This window comes from Hippopotamus amphibius, chromosome 8, assembly GCF_030028045.1.
Source record: "Hippopotamus amphibius kiboko isolate mHipAmp2 chromosome 8, mHipAmp2.hap2, whole genome shotgun sequence".
In the NCBI taxonomy this organism is placed as follows: domain Eukaryota; kingdom Metazoa; phylum Chordata; class Mammalia; order Artiodactyla; family Hippopotamidae; genus Hippopotamus; species Hippopotamus amphibius.
The window spans coordinates 114,597,961-114,623,324 of record NC_080193.1 but is presented as its reverse complement, the minus strand read 5'-3'; the positions used below and the strand labels follow the sequence as shown (position 1 = coordinate 114,623,324).

At 35.1% G+C, this 25,364-nt stretch overlaps 1 protein-coding gene across 2 annotated transcripts in view; it reads left to right on the top strand.

Annotated features, from left to right (window-relative positions):
- Nucleotides 1-25,364, top strand: part of GULP1 (GULP PTB domain containing engulfment adaptor 1) — a 263,361-nt gene that overhangs the window by 189,498 nt on the left and 48,499 nt on the right. For both annotated transcript variants that reach the window (XM_057746407.1, XM_057746405.1), the window contains exons 5-6: nucleotides 15,797-15,868; nucleotides 21,269-21,367. In XM_057746407.1, coding sequence (XP_057602390.1) covers nucleotides 15,797-15,868; nucleotides 21,269-21,367 — 171 coding nt within the window. The remainder of the gene's footprint in view (nucleotides 1-15,796; nucleotides 15,869-21,268; nucleotides 21,368-25,364) is intronic.

Here is a 25,364-nt window from a genome sequence, read left to right as displayed (position 1 = left end):
CTTTCCTTCTACCTGAAATCCCCTAGCTCTGAGTCTCATGTTGTCAAACTGTTCCACTCTTCCTCTCCCAATTGAAGTCACCTACGGTCCCCTAATTGAAGTCATCTATAATCCCCAGGTCACTCCGTTCCTTCAGTATTTTCGCTTCATTGTCATTCTCCCCATAATGACACCATACTGGGAAGAATATTATACAGAATGTTCACTATAGTAGCAGATTCTCTTGTGAGGTAGTGATCTCCCTATCAACAAATAGTCTCAAGCAAACAGACACAGCATGCCAAATCTTTAGATATGGCCTATAACCGATTCACCCATTGGGTGCAGTTGTACTATTCTAGGTAGCAGTGGAATTATCCATGTACAAGTCTGTTCATACAGAAAATCATAACCAATAGGTTAAATACTTTGGCCTCAAATCAATACATCTACCTATCTATGTATTGAACTTGAGACGTATAAATTAGAGGCATTGAGATTATTTATGTGATATATTTCCTGAATGCTGTACCTTGACCTTCACAAACTGGATCATTTAACAGGGAACGTTTCAGATTTTAACCAATTAACAACCGGTTAAAATTAAGAGTCAGTGAACCAGTGTATTTCTGATTACCTCAGACTAACTTCTTTTGTATAATATGGTTGACCAACTGCGTGGCCTCATTGATGAGATCCTCACAACTACGTAGTACACTTACACCACTTAATTTAACAGCAGATATAAGGTTAGTAACTTATCAGATTTTTACCTTATTAAATTTAGAAGTTTCTTGGAAAAGATCATAAGCAGTATACTTAGCACCTAACAAAGTTTTAATGCAATGTTTCCTATATAATTTTTATCTTTAACATTTGATTAAATCGTACCCTATTTATCCACTCTTTTCCTTTTGTCATTATTTTAAATAGAAGGCCATAAGTATTTTTGCTGCTATATGCACCCACCCACCCTTAACCCCCCCCACCCCTAACCCCCCCCACCCCCCCACACACAGACACTTCATTGTCCCACTTAAATATCAGATTCCCATTGATTAAATTCCTGGAGTTATACTGGAACATTCAAATCATGGCGGGGGGTGGGGGGAACTAGCATGACAAACACTCTTGCTTTTTCACTCACTTTTTTTTTTGGTTGTGTGGAGTCTTTGTTGCTGTGTGCAGGCTTTTCTCCAGTTGTGGTGAGCGGGGGCTGCTCTTCGTTGTGGTGCACTGGCTTCTCATTGCGGTGGCTTCTCTCTTTGCAGAGCACTGGCTCCAGAGCGCAGGCTCATACTTGTGGCACGTGGGCCCAGTAGTTCTGGTGCACGGGCTTAGTTGCTCCGTGTTTTGGGATCTTCCTGGACCAGGGATTGAACCCACGTCCTCTGCATTGGCAGGTGGATTCTTAACCACCATGCCACCAGGGAAGTTCCTACTCACATTTATATAATTTCAAAGTAGCAGATAAAAACCAGAAGCCAACTGGTTATAGTTGTTTTCTATAATATACCTGGATCATGCACTACGGGACAATTTAATTTCAAAGAGACTCCTTGGTTTTTATTATAAAATAGTTTTAGTTCTCCTACTTGACTGAGGCAGACCTAAAAATACTAAATATTATTAAATACTAACTACGATATTCTCGTTATCTTCAGCAATCCTCAGAATGACTCTATATAGAAGTATTACTACCACTTTTTATAAAGACTAACGTTTGGAAATGTAAAGTAGGTTAACCAAAAAACTTAGTAACAACAGAGCCAAGATTCAAGTCTTAATTTGAGTCCATAGATTCTTCCTAGCACTATATTACTATGCAGAATAAAATTTGACTTGGTCATTCAGTAAACAGCCTATCTTTGAGAACAATTAATAAGATATAAAGCCCCTTGACTTCAGTGTTTACATGAGGATTTGTATTTTACACATAGTATATATAACTTCGTAAATTTGCTGTCCTAATAACAAACAGAAAATCCGATCCAAGTGCAGAAGAACCGACCACAACCTGAATTTCTTCCGTCTCTCAGGAAGTGTTTTTAGAGCAACAAGCCAAAAGCACTTTCTGTGGCGAGGCTAACAGGACTGCTGAGAGTAGGAGAAAGTTACTTGCCCTTCTTATGACATTTTCCCTACCAACCACCCACTTTGCATTCCTTCCTGCAGGCTGCTGGCAGGATTTCTACAGGCAAAGCTTGACAGATGGGGTTCTAGTGACTGAGGCCCCTCCAACTCCAATGAGATGTCATCAAGGACTTAAAAAGGCCCTTCCCCAGGGTGTCCGGTGTGTGCAATACTGTCTACCTTTGGATAAAGAATTAATCATGTTTAAATGGCAGAAACTCTTAGTCTTTAATAAAATTCCCTTACTGGGGAGGGGCAGGGGTTTTTGGGGCTTTATAGAGTGAGTTTGGGTAGATCTTTTAACTTGAATATTCAGTAACAGAATGTAAGTTTTTGGTGCAAAGAGAGAGTGTGATTTGTTTTCTAATTCTTACATGTAGCAGCATCTATAATTTCTGTTGTAGCCATATATAATTTTGAAATTTATACTAGATTAGCCCAGAAATGAGATGCAAATAAATGACTTTAATGCTATTATATCTTTGCTAATACTTCACTTATTTGTGCATTTTAATAGCATTTATTGCTTTTAAATGAAAACAAATTAATCTCAGGCTTGAGCAAGTGTATATATAGTATATTAATTCTAATGGGCAGGGAATTGAAACGGCATGTCATGAAATGCTTAAATGAAAAATATGTTAAAAATAAGTAACTGACTTTAAACTTTACTCATATTAATAATGGAACTTCATGTAAAGTAAAGGTTCTTCTCAAACGCCAGTTTTGCAGTCTGAATATAGCACATTTAAGTATTTGATATATTAATCAAATATATCATGGGAAATAGAAATGTATATAGTTCTTTTTGAGAAAAGTAATATATTGCAATGCAATTCTGTATATATAAAGGGAAGTTTTTATATAGTTTGGAATTATAGTTACTAATCAGGTTATTAAATTTTTAGAAGTATTCCAATAAAAATACAAAGGTCTATGTTAATACCGGGATTAGAATTTTCAAAGGGCAACTGAAAAATACTCTCAAAAGCTGCCCAGGAATATGCGACAATTGATTTTTTTAAAGGCTAAGGAAAATCAAATAAAATCAGCATATGGTAGGGTTCAAGCAAAACCAGTTAAGCATTACAGTGAAGACTAATTGGTGCTAATTAGTGATAATTGACTTATCAGCTATCAAAAAAAATAAAATTGTCTTTAAAAAGAAAAAAGCATAGACTTAAAAAAGTGAATTGAATTATCAAATTAAGTTAGAAGTAGTTTGGCTTAATGGTAACAAAAGGAGGAAGAATGTGTTGTGATAGTAGAAGCAGAATAGCTGCTCACTTTTACAGATAGGGAAGAGAGAATTAAGCTATTAGCTAATGAGATAAAACAGTACATGTCCTCAGAGCAGCACCTGATTGCAAGGCAGGCTCCTCACATAAATGGACTCGACTGATTACACAAAGTCCGAGTGACCCGCTCGTTCCCTTGTTCCCCTGAAGGAATTGCCAGGACCCTGCAATTGTTGCATGCCTGATGCGTCTGTATTTCCCCATCTGCCACTTCATTAGCCAGAGTCATCAGCTTCCCAGATTTATTTAAGCCCTATTAATAGAATTATGTTGAATCTGTAAAATCAGAGGAAAAAAAAACCCCAAAAACCCTGATCGTTGATGAAAATAATCAAAGTCACAAACCCTGTTGTTCCAGCATTACTTTAGGATATAGAACCAAATAATCAACACCTATGTATCATTTAGGAGCATTAGTTTTTCTATTTTATTTTTAAATTTTTATACAATTTTTAAAAGTTACTTTCCATTTACAGTTATTATAAAATATTGGCTATATTCCCCATGTTGCACACAACATCCTTGAGCTTATCTCACACCCAGTAGTTTGTACCTTCCACTCCCCTACCCTATATTACTGCCCCCCCACACACACTGGTAACCACTAGTTTGTTCTCTGTATCTGTGAGTTTGCTTCTTTTATGTTGTATTCACTTGTTTGTTGTATGTTTTTTAGATTCCACATGTAAGCGATACCATACAGTATTTATCTTTCCCTGTAGGAGCATTTATTGAATGAAGCAAATATTTCTTGAATCCCTACTATGTGTCAGGCTCTTTACCCATATACAATTTTTGCTCATAACCCATTTATAAATATAGGGATATTTATCTACATTTTACAAAAGAAGACACTGCTGCTCAGAGATGTTAAGATTCATAAACCTATCAACTGGCAGAACCAGAATTCAAACCTTGTGTCCATGTAGTTCTAAAACCCTTTTGCTTGGTTCCACCAAGCCACTTCCCTAGAGATCTTTGATTTTTCTGTTCATCACTGTATCTAAGTGATGAAGAGAACACTTAGTAGGTCCTCAGTAAACAGCTTTTGATCAAAAGAAGGCCTGCTTAGTGCAGAGCCTGCTTTCACTTGTCCCTCTGGGGGCCCCTGATGGAAGGGAGTAGAATAGTACATTCGTAGTCACTGACATTGAGCTTGTCTCAATCTGTCCCAGATCTCAGGTTTTTGTTTGTTTGTTTGTCTTGTTTTTTGTCTTTGCCTTTCCTTGTATGGGTTTGAATCTCTATATCTAGGAGGTAAAACCCCAGGGGGCAGAATCCAGTCTTCTTTGCTTGTACCATCAGAATCCAGTCTTCTTTGCTTGTACCATCAGAATCCAGTCTTCTTTGCTTGTACCATCAGAATCCAGTCTTCTTTGCTTGTACCATCACAGCACACTACTGGGTGCTCTGCACGCAGCAGTGCTTCACAGAGTGATCAGGCCATATTAATCATTGACAGAAAGTCTATTAAAAGAAATAAATCTGCATTTCAGGAGTATCATTATCCCACACTCATTTTTCACTCAGAATAGCTATACACAGCCTATCAAGATCTGAAAAGTAGATTTTTCTCCCTTCCTAAAGAATCAAGGATAGCAATTTGAGTAGGAAAGTCCCTCAGTGTGGTCACTTATTTCTGTGATATTTAAATGTGAAGGAGAAGTTCTGCTTATAGCTTGGGATGAGGTCTTCTCCAAGATGGCTTAAGATTTCAAAACCAATAACATACAGCCAGAGACCTCCATTATGGCAATTATTGTTAATTTAGAAGCTTTCTTGTTGCAGTCTATTTAGATTATACTTAAATAGTGAGGCTCTAGGTGGAGGAGAACGAAAAAACCTATGAGAAAATATAGGCACCTTCTCTGGGCATTGAAGATAAGGGTGTAACCTACAGCAGCCTTAGGAGGTCAGGGATTCGGGTCTGTTTTATTCACTGCTGTATCCCTGGTGTCTAGAACAGAAACTGACACATAGATGATACACAATAAATATTTTTTAAATGGATTAGGATATAGAACTAATGATGAGGAGGAGAATATAGAAATGATGATGATGGTGAAGATGATATGCTGTTTCAGAGGGGAAGTACTGGGAATGTTATCCCCTGAATTAGGATGGATACTAGAGCTTCTAAAGAATGTTCCCTCCAAAAGGGAGAAAAAGAGATCAATTTAGCTTAGGAGAGATGTTGGGTTCTTTGAAATTTTAGAGCCTTCTCCAGATAAATATATTCTTTTTTGGACAGAGTTCAGGAACGCAAAGAAGTTTGGGAGCAATTATGTTCTTGAAGTTTAAAACAGAAGTAGAATAATAACCTGTATATTGTATTGCCAAAAGCTTAATTAAATCTCATGAAAATTAAGAATAAGAAATGGATACTTGTTTTTGTTGTTGTTGTTTTGGCTGCACTGGGTCTTCGTTGTGGTGTATGGGCTCTTTGTTGCGGGCTTCTCTCTACTTGCAGCATGCGGGCTTCCCTCTACTTGCAGCATGCGGGCTTCCCTGGTTGTGGCACGTGGGCTCCAGAGAGCATGGGCTCAGTTGTTGCAGCGCGCGGGCTTCTCTCTAGTTGTGGCATGTGGGTTTAGTTGCCCGTGGCATGTGGGAACTTAGTTCCCTGACCAGGGATCTAACCTGTGTCCCCTGCATTGGAAGGGGACTGTCTTAAGCACTGGACCACCAGGGAAATCTCGGATACAACTGTTATTTAACATTGTTTTGTAAGCAAGGAAAATGAAAGAATTTGTAACAATATTGAGAAAGCAAGCAAAATGTATTCTTGCTTTATTGATAAATAAAAATAAATCTCCTTGATTGGGATTGCCATATATGTGTTGCTAATAAGAAAAAAGACACCAAATTGTACACTCTAAATATATGCAGTTTATTGTATGTTAACTGTATCTCAATAAAAGTTCTTTAAAAAAAAGGAATCTTCCAATTTATCCCTCCCCCCTTTATCCCCTGGTAACCATAAATTTGTTTTCTACATCCATGACTCTACTTCTGTTTTGTAAATAAGTTCATTTGTACCTCTTTTTTTTTTTAGATTCCACATATGTGATATCATATGATATTTATCTTTGTCTGACATTTCACTCGGTATGACAATCTCTAGGTCCATCCACGTAGCTGCAAATTGCATTATTTTGGTTTTTTTTTTTTGGCCGAGTAATATTCCATTGTATATATATACCACGTCCTCTTTATCCATTCCTTTGTTGATGGACATTTAGGTAGCTTCCATGTCCTGACTCTTGTAAATAGTGCTGCAGTGAACATTTGGGTGCCCGTATCTTTTTGAATTATGGTTTTCTCCAGGTATATGCCCAGGAGTGGGATTGCTAGGTTTTATGGTAGTTCTATTTTTAGCTTTTTAAGGAACCTCCATACTGTTCTCCACAGTGGCTGTACCAATTTACATTCCCATGAACAGTGTAGGAGGGTTGCCTTTTCTCCACACCTTCTCCAGCAATTATTGCTTGTAGATTTTTTGATGTTGGCCATTCTGACTAGTGTGAGGTGACTTCCTCAGATTTTAAGCATATCTCACAGTAGAAAGCACCTATAACATAACACTTAAATAGCCAAATGGATGTAGCATCAATGGGTAATATATATCTATTATACTAATTTATCTTTCTTTCTGTTTCTGTTTTATTTAAGATAGCAAAAATAAAGAGTATGCGTCTGCAAATTAGGAGGGCTGGAATCCTAGCCCTCACTTTGCTACTAAAAAGCTTTAAGACCTAGACTCTGTCATACAGAGTGAAGTAAGCCAGAAAGAGAAAAACAAATACTATATGCTAACTCATATATATGGAATCTTAAAAAAAAAAATGGTACTGATGCACCCGGTGAGTGACAGGGCAGGAATAAGGATGCAGATGCAGAGAATGGACTGGAGGGCACGGGGCTGGGGGGGCAGGGGGCGAAGGGGAAGCTGGGACGAAGTGAGAGAGTAGCATAGACATTTACACTACCAACTGTAAAATAGATAGGTAGTGGGAAGTTGCTGTACAACAAAGGGAGATCAACTCGAAGATGGGTGATGCCTTAGAGGGCCAGGACAGGGTGGGTGGGAGAGAGTCGCGGGAGGGAGGGGATATGGGGATATATGTATAAATACAGCTGATTCTCTTTGGTGTACCTCATAAGCTGGTACAAGAATGTAAAGCAGTTATATTCCAATCAAGAGCTTAAAAAAAAAGATACACTATTAAGACACATTCTATTTAAAAAAAAAAAAAAAAGCTTTGGGACCTTGAGAAGTCACTTTACCTTCTTGGTCCTCAGTTTATATTATCTATAAAATAATGGGAGTTGAATTATAATACCCCCACAGTCCACAGTCGTGTGGTTCTCTAATAGGAAAATGGATTGTAAAGCCTGTCTGGATTCAAAGTCCATGCTTTTGATTTTCTAAGTTGGTGTTTACTTTTGTAATAATTCCATTTATAATAACACAGGTGAATGACCTGCCCTTCACTCCACCTGTCTCACTCCTCAGATATGAAGGAAGTTTGACTGTGAAGGGGGCCTCTGGAACAGGACAGAAACACACTGCTTCTTATTGTGACCGTGTGATTCAAAACTCGATATTGGAGACCCTTCCACAGTGGGCAATGAGCACAGTTTCTTGTTTATAGCAAGCAGGTTTGTTTTGGCTTAAACTTATAAATTTTGCTTTAAAAGCAAGAGCCTGTTAAAACAATACACTCTGTATTCATGTAAAATAAGAAGATATTATAAGATACAACTTAATAGAGTTACTACAATAAAATGAGAATAAACATCAAATCAAATATAAAACTTAGACTTTTAAATACTGACCCCAATATTTTTTATTCTCTTTTAAATCCTGCTCCTCCTTTAAAGGATAACCTTTAGAGTATTTTGTTTGAAGTATATCCTTTTTTTTTTTTTTGGTGTATCTATCTTATTTTATATTTTAGGATTATGATTTTGACGATTAAGTAATAGGTTTAAATTCGATTGATTGTGACTTTTTTTAGCAATTGACTATTATGATGTGCTCCTTAAAAATGATTTTTCCTGTATTGCTTGGCACTGTGACATGGCAAGTCAGCCAAATAAAGACTATAAAATTAAATTGGCTTACTCCTGTATGACTTATCTACTGGGTGCAGTTGAGTAGCTGGAAGGTTTAAGTACTGGTTTTTTTCTTTTCTTTTAGCACATAAGCAATCAACACCAAGAAAATTAGCCCCATCCTGTTTGAGTCTCTGCAAGCTAGGTTACAAATATAGAGACATACTCATTTCTTTTTTTTTTCTATAGTTAGACTATCCATTGGTCATCATGCTACCAATAATTATTTATTAGCCTTGATGTTAGATAAAGCTTTTATGTTGTATGAAATGGAAATTATTTTCCTTTACTATTTTAAAATAATTATGTAGAGAACATATTATCTAGATACAATTGGCATATTTTGAATCTGATATAAACAAAACGTGTATTCCATGTATTTGTTATGTTAGCTCTTTCATATGTTAGTGTCAGATTTTGTAGCAGCTAGGCTTAATAACTCTTTAGTTAATTATTTTAGTTGTTGTTTATCTGGCATTTATTTTTTAAAAACCTACATTATTCATATTTATAGAGTGATTCTAAAAACATTTGAGAAAGCAAGCAGAGCAGATAGTATAATTGGGTCCATATGATGTCCAACACTGCTCTCTACTGGCAAAGAAGCACCTCATAAAACAAACTATTCAGTCTTTCAAGTGGAAAAAGAGTCAATTTTAAGTAATATTTGAAAATGAAGGTGTAATTCTCAAAACTTCCACACATGTTTTTGCAAAATGCTTATTTTAGGCATAATGGAATACAATGAAATAACTGGAAGAAATGACTACAGACATCACTTGAGATTAGTTTAAAAGAGAAGCCTGTGTCATTTTAATTAATTGAAAAATAGTTGCGGAAGTTTGGAAAATATTAAGCCAAATATGAAATATCTTAATAGCATTCTAATTTTAAAAGTCTGTAAGGTAAATATTTGTGTATATAATAGTGAGTTTGATGACATTTTTAGGTTTTTAATTTCAACAAACTGCAGCCTCTAAAATATCTGCCATGAGTACATCTACTAAGTATCCAAATGCACTGAGCAAAGAGATGTATAGGTTGGAATATTTGCATGGAATATATAATTAGCTTTAGAGTATCAAAAATTTGCTCTGTATTTGTCAGTCTTTAATTGATGATTTTTCCAAAGACATTTTATAGTTTGTAAAATCTGTGAAAAATATATGCTACATTGTTATACCTTTAAGTATATGGACTAAGAATACACAAAACACTTTTAGATCAGTATCATCTTACTTTTCATAGCCTAATGTATTCTAAATGTCCCTTTATGTTTTATATCTTTCCTATCCGTCCGTATTATCTAGGATTAAAACATTGAATAATGTTTTAATCTTCAACCCTTTTAATAACTAGTAGCCAAAATTTAAATACACACACACTCACACACACAATAATGCCCCAAAGGGAATCAGTCATATATAGTAATTTAAGAGGTTTTGTTTTTTTTTGTAAGTTTGCCTAATACCATCCCTGGCCAATTACTTTTATTGTAACAAATTTAAAACATACTACATTTTCAATGATAATTACTTCTTGATTGTGAGAAGTTGATGCTTATTTTCATTGATACATTTTTTGTAGTTTTTAAATTTCCTGTAGTGAACATACATTATTATTAAAATACAAATGTTTACTCATAAGTAAACAGAAAAATTTTGTTGCAGATTTTCAAAGCACGGGCACACAATTGTGCAAGATACACACTTGGACTTATGTAAGGTCTAATGCCAGATCTTTCATAAAAAAAAAAGTATGTGCTGAAAAGAATGTTGTCTATTTGAGACTATGAAGAAATATAATGAATAAAGTCTTGAATACTTAGAGTAAGAAAAACAGCACCCACCATTATCACTGGCCACGGAACACATAACTCTTTTGCTCTTTTTGCCACACTGAAAAATAGCACTACATATAAAGCAAAAACAGTCTGATACATTATACTCTTTTCTCATTGTTATTTTTTTTCTGCCACATGGAGGAGCTAAGACATAAAGTTGCTAAAACATAAAGGAAATGACTTTTACCCAGTTGAAAGTGTTCAACATACCAATGTCCCATTTTCTAAGGGATTGTAAAAAAAATTTTCTGTATTTTTTTATTTAGGTAAATTTCATAACAGAAAAGAGAATTTTTGAGAGTGACTTCTTTTATTTAGCATAATTCCCTTAAGATCCATACAGGTTGTGTGTGGAACAATAGTCCGTTTATTATTATTGCTGAGTAGTGCTCTATGTATGGACGTACCACAGTTGGTTTAACCATCCACCCACTGAAGGATATTTGGGAGTGTTTCTGACATTTGACTAGTACAAATAGATCCATTGTGAACATCAGTGCAAATATATTTACAGGAATACAAATTTTCATCTCTCTGGGATAAATACCAAAAAGTGAAGTTACCTTATGATAAGTGCACGTTTAGTCTTCAGAGAAACTACCGAACTATTTTCCAGCATGGCTGTAACATTTTACATTCCCACCAACAGCAGCATCCTGTAATTCTAGTTGCTAATCTGATGACCCTAATTACTATTATTAAGGATCTAACTTTCTTGATTCTCCTTGCCATTTCACTGAACATTTAACGTATTTATGTTGGCAGCATTTTTCTATTTCATCTCCCTCTGCAGTGTGACAGCTATCTGGGGACCCACGGTTCTGGCACTCCTCAATCCTTCCACTGAGACCTCAGTGCCAGGGTCTCCCTAATCCACACCTTTCACCCAGAATTCTCCTTCCCCAAGCTCTACTTTGTATACCCAGCTGTTGAGTCTGCTCCTCTAGCTGACACATCAAAGGAATTTAGACTCAATATGTTTGCTTCATTTCTTTCTTTCATTCAAGTCTCTCTTAAAATGTCACCTTTTTAGAGAGGACTTTCCTGATCACTCGATCTTAGATATTGCACTGTGCCCAGTCTATGTTATTATTTGTGTTATTTCTACTTATGCCATCTAACATGTATTAGAAATATGTTTATGATCTAGACATAAACATAGAAATATTTAGATACATGTGTACATACACACACACACACACACACACAGATATGCTCACTGGGATATAAACTACACTAGAACAGGGACATTTTCCCCCTGCTGTATACCCAGCACTTAGTAAATGCTCAACTCATAGTGAATACTCTTTTTTTTTTTAAGGAAGAAATGAGTATGTGCAACATTAACTTGTTATCATTTGGGGGCTTAATTCAGCTTTTATTTTATCAAAGTTATCCATGTCCATTTTAAACAAATATTTCCCCAAGGCTTATAATGAAAAAGCAAAATGTTCCCCAGCCCTTTTCCTAAGTGTCACTCACTGAAGCAACCGTTTTCAACTCTTGTTATTTTCTTCTTTATTTCTGGAAAACCCGCTACACTGCCATACCTTGATTTGTCATATTTGCAGTGGTTATCAGTACCCTCTGAACCCCCCTCCCTTTGGGTCCTGGGTTCCATTTCTTTCTCTGCTTTATTTTACATACGCCCCTGTTTTCCTATGGAGAAATGGGGCGTGGGAGTTTAAATTTTTAGTCCCTTTCACATCTGAGTATGTATTTTTTCTCTCCTCGTAATCTGTAAACTTGGCTCTAAGTCCGTTTTTTTTTCCCTTAGAATTTGAAGTTATTTTTCTATTTTTCTACACAAATCATTGGCTAAGGAATACTGTGATATGGGGTAAAGCAAAAAAACTTCCAGGTGTTTCTGGCTCTTTGGACTGGCAAAGTGACCTCATTGCCCAAAGAAAGTCCTCTGAAGGTCTTGTGTGTGAGCCATGACCAGCAAAGCATGAGGATGGACCCCAGCACTGATGAAGAGGATCCCAGGAGAGCTTAGCAGGCGCCAAATATCCATTGAATTCTAGTGTCTTTCCCAAACAATCATTAAGTAAAGAAGTGGCAATCCCTCATAATTATAAAGCACTTTACAGTTTAGAGGATTGGGTTTCTTCTTTTTTTTTTTTTTCTTATCTCTTACTGCAATTGCTCTTCAGAGCAATTTTGTAAGGAGAGAAGAGCAACATTATTATCCTTATTTTTCAAGAGTCAAATAAGGCAGACATTTAGTGACCTTTCTGATATCTTCAGATTTTAAGCCTAGAGTTTATTCCAGCATGCTGCATCATATTTGGTGGTCTTGTTAATATTTTATATAGACATGGGATGCATACAAATATGAACTATTTGATCAGAGTAAGTATCATGACTTTTATAATTTAAAAATACAGGAACTATTACAAGGAATAATCTGCTTTTCAGTTTTAAAATTATTTCCATTCAGTTCTTCCAACATTACAAAGAAGAAAAGATTAAGTGCCAAGTTTCACATTAGATGTCTTTTAAGTTTACTTCCCACAATCATTCAAGGTTTCTCCCTGTTTCATTACTCAGATGGTTTAATTAAAGCCAATGTGAAAGAAACATATTGAAAGGTTCCTGGAGCTCTGCAAGAGGTTTATTCATTTAGAATGTACTTGGAGTTTGTCCATAATTTTCCCATATGGGCCTATTTACATATAACACTTATGACTCATGACATTACTGCCAAAGTATGAATATTTTTCCATAAATATTTCCAGTAACTCTTACAGTCTGTTATCAACACATCAGACACTTCCTTCTTATAGTTCAATAATCACTTACCAGTATAGAGTCTGCTTTCACCTCCCTGTTCTACTAATAGTAGACCACCCACTAATGGGGAATCTCCCAGTGATATGATAAATTCAGAGATGTTGGGAACAGTTTACCCCATGGATTTTCTCAGAACTAAATAGGTTCCCTTGTGTTCGTTTCCATCGTGTCACTTGAATTCTTTATCCTTTCTGGATGATCTAAAACAATGCTTTTCAAATCTGGTGGCACGTTAAAATCACTTGGGGAGCTTTAACATACACAGATGCCCTGGCTCTTCCCCAGCTAATTAAATCAGAGTCCCAGGCACTGGTCTAAGTTTAAAGCTCCCAAGTGCAGCCAAAGTTGAATACACTGACCTGAAATAGAAGAAATATGAGGGCCCCTTGGTGTCAGGAATAGATTTGGCTCTCTCACATATCTTAGTAGCTGGTTTTCAGTTCCTTTTTAGCTGAGAATTTCTCCATTAATTTTGGTCTTTTTTTGCAGATCTGGTTGACCAATTTGAAGTCACAGTGGGACAAACCTAGTGCCTAATAATATTACATCTAGACCTAGTAGCAATTGTTTGGCATAGTTTGACCATATTAGAAAAAGAAACTGTTGTACCTTGAAACCTGAAAACTCAAACTTTTTTGTCTTAATGCTTCTGAGCTTCACGTTCTTTCCATGAGCTCGTCAGAACAGGGATCAACGGTTAACTCCTATATTTTCAGCTCACCTTTTCTGTCTACCTTCCACTATTCTCCTGACCTGTTACTATTTTCTAAGTCTGTTCCTTAGATTTTAGTACAAGAAATCGCCTGTGATGGTATTAGAAATGTAATTCCCCTGCCCCACCCTTATGATACTGAGAAGTCTACATTGTTATATTTTAACCTGCTCCTGAGATAATTCTCATGCAGGTAGTACACAGAGCCCACTTTGAAAAACAAAACTCATTTCTTTAGTTGTTATTGTTATTTTTTCAAGAATGAAAGGGAGGGATAAAGTGGGAACTTGGAATTGACATATACACACTGCTATAAATAAAATAGGTAACTAATAAGAACTTGCTATATGTAGCACAGGAACCTCTACTCAGTACACTGCAATAGCCTATATGGTAAAAGAATCTAAAAAAAAAACAAAGAGTGGGTATATATATAACTGATTCAATTTGCTGTACACCTGAAACTAATACAACATTGTAAATCAACCATACTCCAATAAAAATTTTTAAAAAAAGAATGAAAAAAGGAATCAAATGTGATTATTTTTAAGCTTTTTATTGGAATGTAATTGCTTTACACAGTTGTGTGAATTTTTGAGGTACACGAAAGTGAATCAGCTGTATTTACACGTATAACCCCAAATCCCCTCCCTCCCTTGACTCCCTCCCACCCTCCCTATCTTGGCCCTCTAAGTCATCATCCATCATCAAGTTTATCTCCCTGTGTTATGCAGGAACTTCCCACTAGCTATCTATTTTACATTTGGTAGTGTATATATGTCAGTGCTACTCTCTCACTTCATCCCACTTCCCCTTTGCACCCGCCCCCCCGCCCCCCCGTCCTCAAATCCGTCCTCTACATCTCTATATCTGCATCTTTATTCTTGCCCTGCAAATGTGATTTTAAAAGATACCCTGATATTACTATTTTACTCCCTTCCATTCTGTGAGTTAAAACATGAAAAAGATTCTACTTAATTATTTGATGTAAAGTATACACAAATACATACTCATCCATACGTCTGCTTATATAAGTGATGAATTCATATCTCACCTTGGTGTTATGCTTGATAGTATGTGACAAGAAAAAAAGTCTTTGGGAAATTATATATCTAATAATTATTTACTATTTATATGGAAATATTCTTTAGAATAAAATATCCACATGTCGGTTCTAATTGGTCTTGAACATTTTGTGATATTGGACTTCTGTTTAAGGGGTATTATATCTCCCCAGGATAGAGGTTTTATTACAATGTGGTAATTATTATGAAACTTTCTTTTCTGGGAGGATAGGTCATGTTTTAACTAAAAACCTCCGGGGATATTTTAAACAGTAAAATTGTAGAGCATTTATTTTTTTTAAATTTTTTAATGTACTTTAGCTTATGGCTTTGATGGATGTTGTATACTGGGTATTAAAAAACTGAGTATTTTAAAATTTTACATGCTGTATGAGTGTGCTAATTAGAAAACAAAGAAAAGTGTTGATTTAACATTATAAACTGCATTAACCCACATTAATATCTCAAAATATACTATTGACAAAATAACAAAAAATGTTTATGCTTTAAATTTTCACATAATTTTTAATTGTTAATATGTTTTAAATTTTAAATTTGAGATCAACTTTATGCTTCTGGGCCCAATGAAATAACTGATTTTCTTTCCAGTAAAAATCTGCAAGTAAAATATTTAGGAAAAGTATGTTTTAAAAATATCTTTGAGCAATAGTAATTGTATATGATTAGGTAATGTATTTATATTTTCGTATAAAATAATATAAACTAGTAACTCTTCTGTTTAGGATTTGGATTTGCATTACTATCACACCATTCTATTATTCCATGATGTATTTCAAAATGATTTAATGATATATGATGTAGTAAAGCGTGTCTCACAAGTGACCATTTTCAGTTTCTTGGCAGCACAGAAGTGGAGCAGCCCAAAGGAACAGAAGTTGTGAGAGATGCTGTAAGGAAGCTAAAGGTAGGGCAAGCCCTCCAAATAAGTGTCTGGTATTGAATTTATCTTCAGTCATCAGTAGGTTGATGGAAATTCAAAGCATGAATAGCTCTGGGGCAGATATGGCTGCACCCTGGTGAAAATGGACTGTTGAATGAATATCACTACATCAAGGAAACATATTTAATAATAACTATGTACACACAATTATTTTTCTGAATGTGGCATACTCTTTGTATTTTTCTAAGGTGTAATTTTTCACACTCAACAAAAAAAATGTAAAGGCAATATTTCATAAGTGATGACATTCCGTAGCTTGCCTTTACTTTGCTTGGACAATGTGGACTTGTGCCCTAACTCAAAAACGAATAATGGCAGAACAGCTACCTCTGATAGTTAGAATATCATATCCACCAGTTGAAAGTGCAGAATTAGAGTTAATTACAAAGCAGCATTTTGCCATGACACTGTATGTTAAAGAGGTCGTAATGGACAAATCCACAAGGATCTGGCCATATCAATGAGAGGACCTGGGGAACTGGTGAGAATAAGAGCAGAAAAGGACAATAAACAGTCCCACATACTCATAATCAGGAAGATTCCTGAGAAAATCTTACATAAGCTGTCATGTATCCTTGCATGTTTTTCTAATTGTATCCCATCCCAAAAGATACCGTTTCCTCTGTGATATTAAGATTTGAAAAACTCCTTCAACAGAATTCTCATGTTTATCTCGTTAAGAAAATTTAACATAGCACTATTTTGTTAATACACTTTATTTTTATTCTCATGGTTGTTCTCAAAATTTTTTTTGAGAAACAACCCTTCTCTAACTTTATTTAGTTTAGAGATCATCCACTTTTCCGTAGGAGGTGTAGGCAAAGTCGTAGACATTAAAAAGTACTGCTTTGCTTTGCGAATGTCATATCAGGTGGAATCTGATACTCAGTTGATTATAGCTTTTGTCTCTCAAGTATCTTCCAGAATACTTAATCTAATAAGCAATCTTTACTCTGTTGATTGTAAAAATTTCATAGATTAGGAAAGTATATTTAAGGGTAATGATTCATGAACTAATGAAAATAAATAAAACAATGTTTTTCATTTAATTTTTTTGTTTGTTTCTTTGTATCAAAGGTCAGATGCTACAAATCAGAGTATATTTACATTTATTTTAAGAGTATTTTAAGAACTTAGACCCTGGTTCCTCTGATTCTGTTGTCATGTAGAGATGACCAGAAGATGGTGCTATGACTCTACTAAAAAAAAAAAAAAGAAAAAGAAAAGAAATTTGCTTATTAACTGTTTTGTGTACACATCCCCCAGTTTAATTTCCTGCTTATTTTTCTTAAACATACGTATTCTTTTTACTATTTTATTCACTGTAGTTCAGTATTTTATTTGCCACATATAGTAACATTTTATTTATATATAATAATTTTTCAGAAGTTTGCAACATTAATATATTGGCTTCTGACATTTAAAGAAGAATTCAAAATTTAGGACTAATGCAAGATGATAGAAAACTTACAAGATTTTCAATAATGTATTTTTATGCTTCTGTGTTTAATGATTCCTAATTATTTTTCAAGAAAAATTTAAAAACTTTCATTTATTTTATTGGGTACTATTTTTCTGTCATTTTGTGGAGAATTTATAGTTTATAAAGTTTTCTTAAATACCATAATTTTTATGTGTTTACTTTCAGAAATTCTGTATTTTCAAAGCAACATATTTTCTATTTCTTGATTGTGTTCAACAGTTTCCATCTACAATTTAAGATGTTTTAGTCTACAGTTTAAGGAAATTCCACATTTTTCCAAAAGTAATAATTAAAAAACCCTTTCAACTTCTATATATTTAAATGTCATTGTTATTGTAAGGTATTTTATTTTTAATAGTGATTTATTTTTAATACAACTAGTACAAATGTCAGAGGGCTCAATGTATTTCATAAACAATCTGCTTGTAGGATTTACATGTGGATGAATATTGATATGTAGGTCCAAAACTTCTTGATTTCTCTGGGAGATAACCAGGGAGCAGCATTTCTGGACCCCAGTTTTTAGGACAGACCCCTCACCCCAGCAGAGCTAACTTAAAATTGCATGAAGCTACCTCAAGGTGTGTGGCCTTGGAAATTACAGTTCTGTTAAATCTAGGCCCAACAGTTTCTCCACTTGACCTCACTCTCTCTGTGTAGTATAACACTCTGTTTTTGTCTTCATAACCAATTATTTAATTAATGAAATGCTTAAAGCTTATTTTAATTATAAAAATACATACATAGCTGGTTTTCCTGTAAGATTATCAGGAAAACTTTTAACTAAATTGACAGTTTTTAAGAACCACAAAGAGAATTTGAATTCATTCATTATTTTTTTATTGCTTAGTAATGTATAGTCTATTAATAACATAGTTAGATTTCACTTTTTTAAGTCCTTTGAGAAATGGATAGAAATTGCATGATAATGGTATTGAAACTCAGTAGTGCTCCCTTTAAATTTCTTTAGCTGTTCTTCCTACCAGTGGCATATACTTAACTAAGTACTTTGTGTATTTCAAGTAGTACTTCATCCTTCCCCATCATTTTTTGGTGATAAAGGCCTGTTTTTGTTTATTCATTTGCTGTATGGATATATCTTCCAGGATCCTTAGGCTTTACCGTCTTTGAATATTCTTATTGGATTATTATACTCAAGTTTTACTGGTAGATCACTCTATCTAGATGACCAAGAAATAAATTCACTGAAGTAAAAATGGAAAAAAATTGCAGAAAGGCTCTTCAAGCATTAACATTCAAGTAGTAAGTAGAGAGAGAAAAGAATACAATATAAGCATGAATATGTCTTTAAAATGTAGATCAGAAGTATTTTGGAATACAGCTGAGAGGTCTACAAGTAGGAAAAGAGACTTAGATCATGCAAACTATAGACTACAGTCACCTTAAATTAAAAAAATACAGGCAGGAATGAGAGTTTAAAATATAGATTGAACAAATACAACCTTAAGCTTAAATGTTTTGCAGCATCTGTGCAACAATCAAGGCCGGTAACCAGTATCCACCTTGATAAACATGAAAATAGAACTGGATTTTTTTTTTTCTAACACAGAAAATGTTCTGGGCAAAAGAAAAGAGTTATTAGTAGATAGCAAAACTAGGTTCTAGGCCTGATGGCTGCAGTCCCATTTTATGACTAAGGTAACTAACTTCTCTGAGACTTGTTTTTCTCATCTTTGAAATGGGAGGATTGGATTGGATGATTTCTGAATTTCCTTTGAGCACAATTATTTCTTCTTGATATGAACCAGAGGAAGAGGTTTTACAAGCCACAGATCAAATATGTTATGTTTCTTTTTCTTTTTCTTTCTCTCATGGTCTTGTTCCCCCCTCCCTCTTTGCTCCCCTCTTTGTTCTTTCTGCTTGTAGCCCCTACTTCCTCCCTTTGTTCATTTGTTCCATTCTTTCCTTTCTTTTTTTTCTGGCAGAAAAGACATAACAGATAAGTTTAATATTAGTGGTGGTTTTGTGATGGACTTTTTGGAAACTAAAAGAGGTCACAGGAATGGTTGTGTCCAGATGTGGAAAAGGCTTCAAGAGCTATTATTGCTCATTGTCTGTTTCTGGAAAAGAGCAGCACCCAGGAAGCCAGCTTAGCCTGCTTCTGCAGCCAGCGATGGGAATGGCTTTGTTCAGACGCGTTCATGTAGATGGAAAGCAGCTGATTTATTCTGTCAGCCCCCATATGTGAAAACCCCCAAATTGTTTTGATTATACCAATACAGGAAGATTGTGACGGGAAAAGAAACAAATTAACCCACTTTCTTTGGGAGAGAGCTGGGATAATTTCTAAAGGTCTGCACTGAAGCAAAACAAGTTTCTTGAAGACAAAAAAAAAAAATTATCTGGCATGAATTAGTCACATTTATGTGCAGATTGTAAGACTGCTGAATACCGAGAAAAAAGCTGCCTATTTTTATAGAACAGGACAGATAACAAACTAAAAGATTATACCACCCAAAATGAAACAAATGGAACCCTCCAACCCCCCACCCCGCCCTGGATATCAAGGGAGACACTTCAAGGCATTCTTATATGCATTAATTGTATTATTCTCCATGGCAATGCAAAGTCACGAAAAGAGAAAGAGGCCTTTAACCACTCAGCTCTGGGAATGAACTGTACCATGCGTATTCACATCTGCCCTAAATTAGAAAGAAATACACAGTGCAAATAAATATGACACACAAAAGAGGACTGAAACCCCATCCTGCCTTATAGATAATCTATTTTGAATCAAGTTAGGGTGATCCATAAGCTAAAAAAATGTTATGCTAGGAAATATCTTTTTTTAAAATTTATTTATTTTATTGGCTGCATTGGGTCTTCGTTGCTGCACGCGGACTTTCTCTAGTTGATGTGAGTGGGGGCTACTCTTCATTGTGGTTCTCTGGCTCCTCATTGTAGTGGCTTCTCTTGTTGCAGTGTACAGGCTCTAGGCACGTGGGCTTCAATATTTGCGGCACATGGGCTTAATAGTTGTGACTCACTGGCTCTAAACACAGGCTCAATAGTTGTGGTGCACGCGTTTAGTTGCTCCGCGGCATGTGGAATCTTCCCAGAGCAGGGCTCGAACCCGTGTCCCCTGTATTGGCAGGCGGATTCTTAACCACTGCGCCACCTAGGAAATCCTAGGAAATAACTTTTTGAAGCTCTACAAGAAGGGTAATAAACAAGAAGTTTTTTTTCAATAATTGTTTTCTATCTCTTGAAAAGAAAGTTGGTGGGGGTGGGGGGAGTGGAGGAGAGAATGAAAGTAGGGAGAGAGTAGTGAGAGTAGTTTTGCCAGACAAAACCAGGACGTTGAAGTACTTCTAGACTGAGTCCAGTTCTGAATGTTTTAGCTGGGATAGTTACTTTAATTCTTAACTTCAGTTTGAATATGGTAATCTCTTTTCATTCATTCATTGCATTGGGTAGGACAGTATACCAAACAAGGTAAGTATTTAGAAATGGTGACGATGGTATATCCAGTACTGGTGGACTGCAAGTTCTCTAAAGTCATTAAAAACAAAAGATCCACAGAAAAAGAAATCTCTGCTTATTGATCTCTGCTTATTTTCCCACAAAGAGTTTTCATTTTCTGTTTGGTAACAATATAATTTTTTAAATATCATGGAAGAAGTACATTAAAAATGTTTTTTTTTTTAAGTTATTGAAAATCAATCTGATTTTAATGATAGTATTGGTAAATTACTATGATTTCTAAATATTTGGGGGCTATGTGAGTTTTATAAAAAATACTTTATAATGGGCAATAATGTATTTAGTGAAAGTTCAACACTGAATATGAACTCCAAATATGTATTTGTGTTCATTTTCCATAGAAACAGAATTACAGTTTTGTGAATTTTTATTTGTAGTTCGCAAGACATATCAAGAAATCTGAAGGCCAGAAAATTCCTAAAGTTGAGTTGCAAATATCAATTTATGGAGTAAAAATTCTAGAACCCAAAACAAAGGTAGGGCTTACTTTTGAACATCCGAAGCACTCTACTCTTTAATTAACTGCAATTATACTCCTATTTTAATGAATATTTAAAATGTTTTACCAGTTGAAACTGGTTCTCAGTTAATGACAATCTAAAACTCTATAGGACTTATGTGGGGGAAGAAACAATGTTTGGAATTACTTTCTGAGTGGTTTCTTCTTCAGCCTGTGTTTGGGATATACAAATTTATATTAAGTGTATTCAATGGTATTTGATATTGTATTTAGGAATTTTTCTTCACAGGCTTTGAAGGAGATGCATGTAAGTGTGGCTCACTGGGTATGAAAAAAGACAAAAGTTGTATGTTCTTTATTAAAATGTCCTGGACAGACCTTTATTGCTTCTAGGCATAATCAGTGTGTAGTAGTTTAGTATGGCTGCCATAATAAAATACCACAGACCTGGTGGCTCAAACAGTAGAAGTTTATTTCTCACAGTTCTGGAGGCAGGAAATCTAAAATTAAGCTGACAGCAGCAGGCTTGGTTTCCTCTGAGGCTTCTCTCCTTGGTTTGCAAATGACTGCCCTCTTGTTTCCTCTTCACATGGTTGTCTGTGCACACAGACTCCTGGTGTCTCTTTGTGTGTCTGATTTCCTCTTTTGAGGACACGAGTCATATATATATATACAACTGGAGGGGAAAACAAGGCATTTGAAAGTATGGCATTATCTAATGAACAGGTGGGGCGGGGGGTGGGGGTTGGCTGAGGTAATTCATTAGGCAAATGGTAGTTACACAAGAACAACAGGCTAAGGAAGTAGTAAGTCACCGAATGACAGTACAGCCAAAAATGTAGCAACCAAAGTGTAGCCTTACATGCAATTTAAAGAAAATTAAAAAAAAAAAATCCTAGTGCTGCATTTCCTTTTTTAAATTAAGTGGATATATAGTGGCAAATGTCCAGGTAGAACAGGTCGTTCGTAGGCCATGTTTCTGTTTATTTCTTCTAAATCATATAGATCCCTTTTGGAGTGCATGTGTGTGTTATAAATTATTAATTCAGTTTGTTACATGAATTTTAGGACTTGTCAAAGCATGCCTTGAAATATGTAAGGCTGATAATACACTTTATATGTCATCTACATGTGTGATATATCCTAAGCTATAAAAATTTCACCAATACCATAATCTATAAATTATAATCTACTAAACCTTTCTCCTATTATTGAACATTTAGAATGCTTCAAATTTTTCTTAATTATTACAAAGTTTAAGTACTTAGAAAATACAAATGTGATTAAATGCAATGTATAAAGAGAAAGTCTTTAGTGTTTAGAATCGACAGTTTAATCTTTACAAATCACAAAACATAGAGACTTAAGGATACTGCAAGATGACTAACACTGATTTAGTATGTGGTATATGTGTGTGTGTATTTTAAAAGACACTGAGAAGCAGATCATGGGAAATGCAAATGTAGCAAATGTTACCAGTTGGTAATTCTAGAGACCCCATAATAAGAGTCCTGTAATAATGAGTTTCCCGTTTTCAGCCTGTCAACCATATCATTATGTTCCCTGAACTTGTACTGTCAAATCTCTGTAAGTCTCCCAACCTAAACTCCATTTACAAAACATCAGTGAGGTGGGATTCAACTCGACTTTTGATCATGGTATTTCCTACCTGAATCAATAACACCAATGCTTTTCTTCCCTGTCCCAACATCTCAATTTCCTATAGCTAATAGCTAATTTTAGAGAGGGCCAATTTAATTTTTTCCCCAAAAAAGTAAGCTTTCCAAACTTTTAACCAGAAAGAAGCATCTCTATTTTCATCCCTACCAAAGTTGAAGAGTGATCTTGGAATTTTAAAATCTTTGAAATGTCTTATAAATTCTATTATATTATATATGGATAGAGAGCAACTGACCCTTTACTCATTTACTACATGTGAATATAGAGTATCTGACTCTTTACCTATAATAGAATGTACCACTTTTTAAATCCATAAAAACATCTGAAAAAAGGATTATGAGCTCTTCTGGGCATTAGGGCCCCTAGGAAGCTCCTGAGAATGCCCTTTGCTGGAGGCCACCCAGGCTTTTCAGATTCAGAATCTACAGAACAAGACTTAGTATCTGCATTATAAAAAACAAGCAAGCAAACGAAACCTCCCCAGGTGACTCTGATACAGCCTATTCGCAGATATTCATTTAGTAACCACTCTTTGAGGAGATGTGAGTGAACCAGAAGAAAAATCTGTCATACATTTTATTTTGGGTATCAGTTGTAATTTAAGGGAAAAATAATTAAGTATGATGGTCCCAAGATAAATTTATTTATAGTAAGATATACATATGTTTACTATATACTTATATGGTAAGTATATATATATATTTTTTTTTTTTTTAAATTTATGCTTAACCTAACATGGACTTGATAGAAAATAGACCATTTTTCTATACCATTTGGATGGATGAAAATGGAAGTGAAAAGCAATCTCAGTTGACTCCAGTAGCTTTCTTTTTTTTTAATTTTTTTATTTTTTGAGAACTTTTATTGAGATATAATTGACATACAATAAACTGCATGTATTTAAAGTGTACAATTTGATTTTTGTTTCTTATTAGTAGTATATATATGGCAATCCTAATCTCCCAATTCATCCCACCCCAACCCCCCCCCCCCCCCACTTTCCCCTCTTGGTGTCCATATGTTTGTTCTCTACATCTGTGTCTCTATTTCTGCCTTGTAAACCAGTTGATCTGTACCATTTTTCTGTATTCTGCATATATGCATTAATATATGATACTTGTTTTTCTCTTTCTGACTTACTTCACTCTGTATGACAGTCTCTAGGTCCATCCATGTCTCTACAAATGTCCCAATTTCGTTCCTTTTTAAGGCTGAATAATATTGCATTGTATATATGTCCAATATCTTTCTTTCTGTGTCTTTTCCTCTTTTGCTTTTCTCACTTGTCCTCCAAAGGAAGAGTTTGCATTGCTGGAAAAGGGTGGTGTAGGTGAATTGGGGATTTACTCATGTTTTGTTCCAGCTCCAATAATATATCGTCAGTGTTAAAGGATAATTGTGTTCTCACTGTGCTTAATTGTATTCCTAAGTATCTTTACCCTGTCTCACCAAAAATCAGTATTACATCATAAAGATATATCACAACAACAAAAATTCACAAAAATAATAAAATTATGTTTTAACACCCTGGTCTTCTTTTGTAGAAAGATACTTCTACCAGTCTAAACAGAAATTAATATGCTTCCCAATTGTCATAACCAAAGGCTTTCTGTGCTCACAGTGGTTGGTGCGTGAATGACGGACTGCGGTTTCACCACCAGCTGCGTAAATGATGTGTTTTCATGTTAAATACTTGTAATTTCTCCTATAAATGGAAAAAAAATGAATCATTTTTCTATATTGTGTAACAGTGATATGTCCTCTTTATGTATCATTAACATTATACAATTAGTAAACTGATGTAGACCTGCTGTCAGTATTTGGGAGCTACAGTGCAGCTGAAGGCCATCATTTGATTGTATTAATAATAAGACAAAAAATATGTCAGTGAGAAAGAGACTGGTCAATCAGGCAAAGTGTAGGAGAAAGATAGTCTCAGACAAACATGGTCAGTGTCCATCTCAGCACTAACCACAAGAGAGGAAAGATTCCTTCATTAGAAGCCTTAGTAAGTTGTTCCTCCCTGCTGTTGAAATAGATGAATCAGGCTATCTAGTAATGACAAAAACATTAGAGTCATACAGTATACAGCCTCATTTTAATTTTCATGTTTGCAAACAACCCTTTGATGACTTACCATATGTTTTGTATGCAGGTCAAGAACGCAAGGCTGTAGACAAAGTATTTGTATATCTCATTTTATGTGCTCATTTTATTTGTATATCTCATTTTATGTGCTCATTTTCAGTCTGATGAGCAGTGATAGAGGAACTCTTAGCAAGCTGACATGTCAAACCCTGAACCTGGAAGGGTGTAGTGACAGATGCTGTAGT